Raw genomic sequence first — 6,977 nt, forward strand, 5'->3', positions numbered from 1 at the left:
GTACTTTTAAATTTGTTGAGGTTTTTGTTCATTTTGTGTTTGCTCCTTTTGGTCCAGGATGCATTGGACACCCACTCCAGTACTCTTGCCTGGAGAATCCCATGGATGGAGGAGCCTGGTGGGCTGTAGTCCATGGGGTCGTGAAGAGTCAGACAGGACTGAGCGGCTTCACTTTCACTTTTCACTTTCATGCATTAGAGAAGGAAATGGCAACTTGCTCCAGTGTTCTTGCCTGGAGAATCCCAGGGATGGTGGAGCCTGGTAGGCTGCCATCTATGGGGTCGCACAGAGTTGGACACAACTAAAGCGACTTAGCAGCAGTAGCAGCATAGTGTACTATAGAAAATGTTTCATAGGTGCTTGAAAAGAATTTGTATTTTTGTTTCATAGGTGTAGCGTGTTCTATAAATGTCAATTATATCTTTTGATGGTGTTACTGGGTTCTTTTATATCTTTGCTGATTTTTTTTTTCTCTAGTACTTCTGTCATTTGCTAAAACTGGAGTATTGGAATCCTCAGCTGTATTTGTGGCTTTGTCTCTCCTTTTAGCTTTATTGTTTCTAGTTTCATGTGTTTTGAAGCTCTTTTTTAGTATATACACATTTAGGATCACTGTGTTTTCTTGATGGATTGATCATTTTATCATTATGTAATATCCCTCTGTGTCCCTCATAATTTTTTACTCTTAAGTCTATTTTATCCAGTATGAATCCAATATGGATATAGTCACTCCTGTCTTTCTTTTTTTTAATGTTTGCATGGTATATCTTTTTTCTATTCTTTTTTTAACCTATCTCTTTCATTTGAAGTGAGTTTCTTGTAGACCTGGTTTTAGCTGGTAAATTTAGACCATTCATGTTTAAGTAATTATTGGTATGTCAGTGCTTAGAGCCCAGATTATTTTTGACTCATAGGATTCTTCTTTCATCCTTAACCATTCATCAATAACCACAAAACACAAGTCAAATGAACTTTTTCTTTCTGTCTGTCTGTCTGTCTTCTTCATGGCATGGTGACTGGGTCCTAAGAGAAGTGTTTCCCAAAGTGATCATTCCAAGAGATCCATGTAGAAGCTACAGGGCTTCTTAAGATGCAGCTTCAGGTCTTCAGTTTCAGAATGCCCCTTCTGCCACATCCTGTTGGTTTCATAGTGCCAGACCAAATTCACTGTGGGAGGTACCTGCTCACGGGCAGGAAAACAAGGAGGTGATGCCATGGTCTCTGTCTTGGCTGCTGACTGCCGGCGCTACGAACGCACATGCTGGAGCTGAAATCGGGCTGTAACTCACAGCCGGTTAACCAGCTGATCACACGCAGACTCGGCTTTATCATTTGTAAATTGAGGACACTAGACTGGATGACATCCCAGATGTGGTTATGTCCTTTCTAACTCTATGTTTCTGTTTCTTAGATATCTTTTTTCCCCAGTTTTATTGAGGTAAAATTAAAATGTATATACGTAAGGTGGGTAGCTTGATGGTTTGATGTACATTTACCTTGTAAAATATCTACCATATTCACGCTACTTAACATATCCATCACCTCACATAGTTACTGTTTTTTTTTCTTCATCAAATAGGTTTCTTAACTTGTTTATTATCATATTACCATTTTAGCACCATATAAAAGAAGAGACTTAACCATTGTTCCAGTAATCTCTGAACTACTCTTAGAGCTCAATTTGACAAACTAATACAGTTACCATTGGTTCCAGAAGCAGCCAGTATCTAACATTAGACTGTCTATAGATTATTATAGGTATAGCCAGCCCTGCATAAATGATCTGGATCATTAAAGGAGCTAGAAACCACTGGCTAGGTTATTTCACACACTCTTCTCTTTGAAAAATTAAAGATCTGCTAATAGGTTTTTCCTTTCCAATGTATGCATGTTTGATTATGACAGAAGCTGATCATATTTTAGTTCAGTGGTTTATTCACTGTTACAATGAGTCTTGCTGAGCTTCCCCCAGGATCCTTAGTTAACCTCAGTCTTGTCATCATCAGAACTAAAATAAACTGACAGTTTATCCAGATATCTTAAACAGAGGCACCATTCATTTGACTACTTCCAAAAAGAACACTTGGAATGATAATACTTTTTTCATTTATTCACGTGTGTTGAGGGGTGTCTTTACTGTATAATCATACCTTATATACTGTCTTTTTAAATTATTCCTGACAGTTGTAATTCACTGTTGAAAGGTAAAGTATATGATTTGTGGCCTTGATAAAGATGTGGTTTATGGATCCCAAACCATAGTTATCACTGTACTCTGTGAAGTACAGTGAAGCAGTGTTAAGTGTTTATTTTCTTGTTTATTCTCCCATATGGATTGGAGGATGAGGCCTTCTCTTTTTCATATTTATATCCCCTGTACCTGACATCCTGCAACTGTATAGTAAGCTTATTGTATGAAATGAGGCTGATATATGGGAGAGACTGAGCTTTGGCCCTTCTTAAGTCAAAATCCTATTTGATTAATTGAGGGATATAGAACAGTAATGAATAGAAGGTACTTTGGACAGCATTGTTTAAAGCTCATTTCAGTAACAACACTAAAGCTTGCCAAATAAATTTTACAAGTACACATTTTGGCTTATCATGTGTTTGACCCAATTCTTTATATTTATTTCATCTTGTTTAATTCCTATAAACTAGGGGGGTCCATAGGAGAGAAAATATGAATTCCTTACCCAATTAAATGTCCTGTCACTGACTTTTCACATGTATTCAAACTAACCAGACACACAAAAATAAATTGTTAGTGGCTCAGTCGTGTCCAACTCTTTGCAACCCTATGGACCAGACTCCTCTGTTCATGGAATTCTCCAGGCAAGAATACTGGAGTAGGTTGCCATTTCCTTCTCTAGGGGTCTTCCCAACTTAGGGTCGAATCCAGGTCCCCTGTATTGTAGGCAGTCTGAGCCACCAGGGAAGTCCTCAAAAATAGATTAATGGCAATGATTGAATTGCCATGGTATGGTATGAATAGCTATAAAATAAAGTCATGATTCTGTGTTTGGAATTTTCAACATGTGCCTTATTAGCAAAAGAATTACAAGTTCAGCAAGAGATTTCACCTAAGAAAAGAGATGTGGATAGAGAGCATTGTTGTATATTATAATTTTAATTTTTATTTATATTATGAACAATAATAAAACTTTTGGGAAACGGAAGAAGGCAGTGAGATTCATTAAAGTTGCTATTAGAGTGTAATAGGATTATGGTTACCATTAAATTATGTCATTTGCTTTTAATGTGAGTTAGATAATAAAGCTTTTAGGTTAAAGATCAAGATTTTGTAGCCATTTAACCAAAGGTATTTGACCAAACATTACTTTTTGGAAATAAATGTTTCATCAATCTCTGTGTCTCTTTCTAAGACTGGTTTAAGGAGATAAAGCTTCATATTTCCTTAGGAAAAAGACTTATTTGAGGTCCAACATCTGATACTAATATATTTACCCTCTTACTGATTGGGTTTCCCATTCATACATTTGATTTTTTTTCTTCTTTTTATGATTTGATATATTATAGTCCAGCTTCAAATGGTGAATTTTTAAGTCGAGAAATATCCTCCAAAATAAAGATTCCTGTGTTTAATTCTGTAGTGTCTGTCTTTGGGAGAAATAGAGAGAAGTAGAAGTTCAGATTCAGAGGGGTGCCTGGTTGGTAATTTGGATCAAACTGCATGGGGAGAATAATCTCTCCCCTAAAATGAAGCACAGGGATAAGTAATAACTTTTTATGCATGATAAACATCAGAAATATGAACCTGCTGGTCTTTGCTTTTCATTTTTCCTCACCTCTGTCTTTCAGTTAGAACCTCCTGCAGTGTGCACACGATGTGATCAATAACTCAATAACTTTTTTCATGCAGTAATTATCTCCATGTGATATTATCTGAGCACTGTTTTTCTTTATTACTCAAAAGATGCAGGAGATATTTATATAACCAGCTGATCCCATTTTGGATAACGGTGCTTTGTGACAGCAGGAGAAACAGTTTATTTTAAATAACCTTTTTAAATAAATGCTGTATGAAAAGCTTTCAGAGTTAATTTTTACTTAGCGTGAGAAGGTGATTACCAAAAAGGTTTAGATCGAAAACTTGTACTTTGTATATTTTACAGTTTGATAGTCATTCTTTTGATAGTCATTCTTTTTTAAACACAATTAAAATTAAAATATTGAACCATTTAACATAACCATAATTTTTTTCTGATTCCTCTAAATCATTTTGTATATTTTCAGAGGTGTGAGCTAAATGTGCAAGTTCTGCCATCTCTGCGTGTCTCACAGGTCGTTTCGTTACAGGCCGAGATCCTGCAGGAGTCCCGGATGATGATTCCAGACTGCCAGCGCAGGTTGGAAGCGGCGCACACTGATCTTCTGCAGTTATTAGTAAGTAGCACTTATCTGTCTTATGTTTCAATGTTTTTTCAGTCTAATACATCAAAGGCCAAAATTTTAAATCTTTGACACTGAAAACTAGTTGGTGACATTTTGTTTACTTGCTCAGTGTATTTTTAAATAATTAATGGAGTTTAAGTGGTGTTTAAGTTATGCCTCCAGTAAAAGTACTGTGTCAGCATATTCACTGTATTCATTTAAACTGAGTTGAAATATATTTGAGTTATCATGGTATTCATAGTACTAATATTGTCCAGCAGTATCTTGAATGATTCGATTTTCACACATAAAGATCTTTTTTAATACATTAAATGTAAGTATTCTGTTTGATGTTTTAAAAGATCCAGATGTTTCAAATGAATTTAGGCTGTTTTACAAAGGATTTGGAATTCTTCCCGATTCAAACCTAAAACGATTTGAGAGAGGAAAGAAAACCCTGTATGGTAATATATAGGCAGTCCTTTCATATTAACTTGGAGCTGATTACACTCTTTATCATACTTGCTAGTATAAATGTCTTGTGATATAGTAGCAGAATCATTTTAAAAAGGGATTCTAAGAAAAATGAGTTCTTTTTTATATTTTTTAAAAAAGATAAAAGCAGAATACTGTATACAAGCCAGTTATTATTGCTATTTGATGATAATTTGATGAATTCTGTCATTTCCTTTATTAACCTTTAGTTTCTAGTTCTTGAGCTAATATTAATTACCAGCTACATAGCTGTCTCCTGTTCCTAGTTGTCTCCTATACATCAAACATTGTGAGGATTTTTCAGGTTGATCATATGTATATATTCTTGGAAAGAGAATGAGATTTGTTTTCCCACCAAAATAATATCAGGACTAAGTCTGTAGAAAAAACGAAACAGAGAAATACTCACATTTTACTTTACTTTTGAAACAGAACTCGTATTTATCTGTAGGAACCTTTTAAAAGCAGGATAACTCTCTTCAAAGCCAAAATGAAGCTAAGTTTTTAAAATAAAAGAGGTGAAATAATGAAAGCTGGAAATAATTACTCTATTAAAATATTACCCGGAACAGAAGCATCATTTGTATCTCCTGACAATTGAAATGCTTTTTTCTCTCATGAATGTAGTAACCAAGAAAGTAATAAAAACTACTTAAAAAATTATATTGTCTTTGGATGATGTATTTGTGTGTGAGGATATATTCAGCAATGTCTATACCCTCGAAGGGCTTATATGTTCTAACAGAGAACAAAGGTGTGTTCAAGTGTAATAGAGAAGTTTAAGAAATTCTTACCTGTAGTCTGAATTAAGCAAATCCTCAGTCATTTTTCCTTTAAAATTTCATATTAAATACATGTACACACACTTTATCTCCTCTTCCCTCTAGCTGTTTGTATATATTCATCTTTTATTTCGTGACCTGAATTGCTGACCATAGCTTTGTTTACTAAAAAATCAAACAAAATTTGCTATACTCTATGCTCATTAACTTACATTATTTCATTTATCTGTTACAATTAAATAATAGTTTTGTGTATGATATACCAAGGAAGAACTCAGTCTTTACATGTCAGAAACTGAAAGCTGTTGTTTCCATGTAGTAGGGTATATAATACTCATCAACAAGAAGACAGTTCCCTTTTCTGATTCAAAGGCTGCCCTTAACCCTAGTGTGACCTGTGGCCTCTTTGTCATTGTGAGTGGCTGCAGGATTGTTTCGGTCTGAGTGTCCTCATGTATGTAATGCTTTAGTAAATAATTTTTTACTGTTAGTGCATTAATAATAACCCCATTTTATTGTGTTAATAAAGTGAGATACAATGTTTTAATTTTTTTCTGAGGTTTTAATTACTTACTGTAAGTGGCTTTAGATGACCATTTTTTTGCTTATTATATAAGAATATACAGTATTGTATATTATGTATAACAATATATAAAAATATATATTGTTTTAATTTTTGAGCTGCTTATCTTGATAGTTTGTAATATCTGAGTAATTAGTACTGAAGTTCAAGAAGAATAAACCTAATTTTTATTACATTTAATTTCAGGAGAGTGAAAAAGACTTGGAAGAAGCTGAGGAATATAAGGAGGCACGTTTAGTACTGGATTCAGTGAAGTTAGAAGCCTGAATTTTTCTGTACAGGGTATTTTTTGCAATCCTAGGATCCATTCCACAATTCATTATTTTTGACCACTGCTGTGTGTTCAAGTAGTATGAAAATGTGATTCTTTTTATGCAGTGCATATATTTTTCTTTGCCTAATTTAATGTGTCAAATAAATGAGTTCATCTAATAAAATTGCTTCTTTCATACTTTACAGAGTATTTTAATTAACCTTTTAGCATTAAGTCATAGCCATTTTTGACAGAGAATTAAAATCTGTTAGGTTCTATTTAAAGTCTAGATGTTTTGCTGCTTAAGCGTGAATTAAATTAAAAACAGGGTGATTTTTTCTTCTAAGATAAATATCCAAATTTTGAGTATCTTTTTCTGAGTAGCATACAACTCCCAGATAAGAAAGTAACAACGTGGGACTTCCCTGGCAGTCCAGTGGTTCAGACTCCATGCTGCCAAGGCAACGGG

The 6,977-nt window shown here is 34.3% G+C and overlaps 1 protein-coding gene across 1 annotated transcript in view; it reads left to right on the forward strand.

Moving 5' to 3' along the window:
• TBCA (tubulin folding cofactor A) overlaps nucleotides 1–6,706 on the forward strand; it is a gene marked incomplete in the record, with an annotated part of 42,083 nt that extends 35,377 nt beyond the window's left edge. Inside the window, 2 exon segments of the mRNA XM_045162136.1 lie at nucleotides 4,321–4,407; nucleotides 6,442–6,706. Coding sequence (XP_045018071.1) covers nucleotides 4,321–4,407; nucleotides 6,442–6,522 — 168 coding nt within the window.
• Between the last annotated feature and the right edge of the window lie 271 nt (nucleotides 6,707–6,977).

The sequence above is a fragment of the Bubalus bubalis genome, chromosome 11 (assembly GCF_019923935.1).
Source record: "Bubalus bubalis isolate 160015118507 breed Murrah chromosome 11, NDDB_SH_1, whole genome shotgun sequence".
NCBI classification, from domain to species: Eukaryota; Metazoa; Chordata; class Mammalia; order Artiodactyla; family Bovidae; genus Bubalus; species Bubalus bubalis.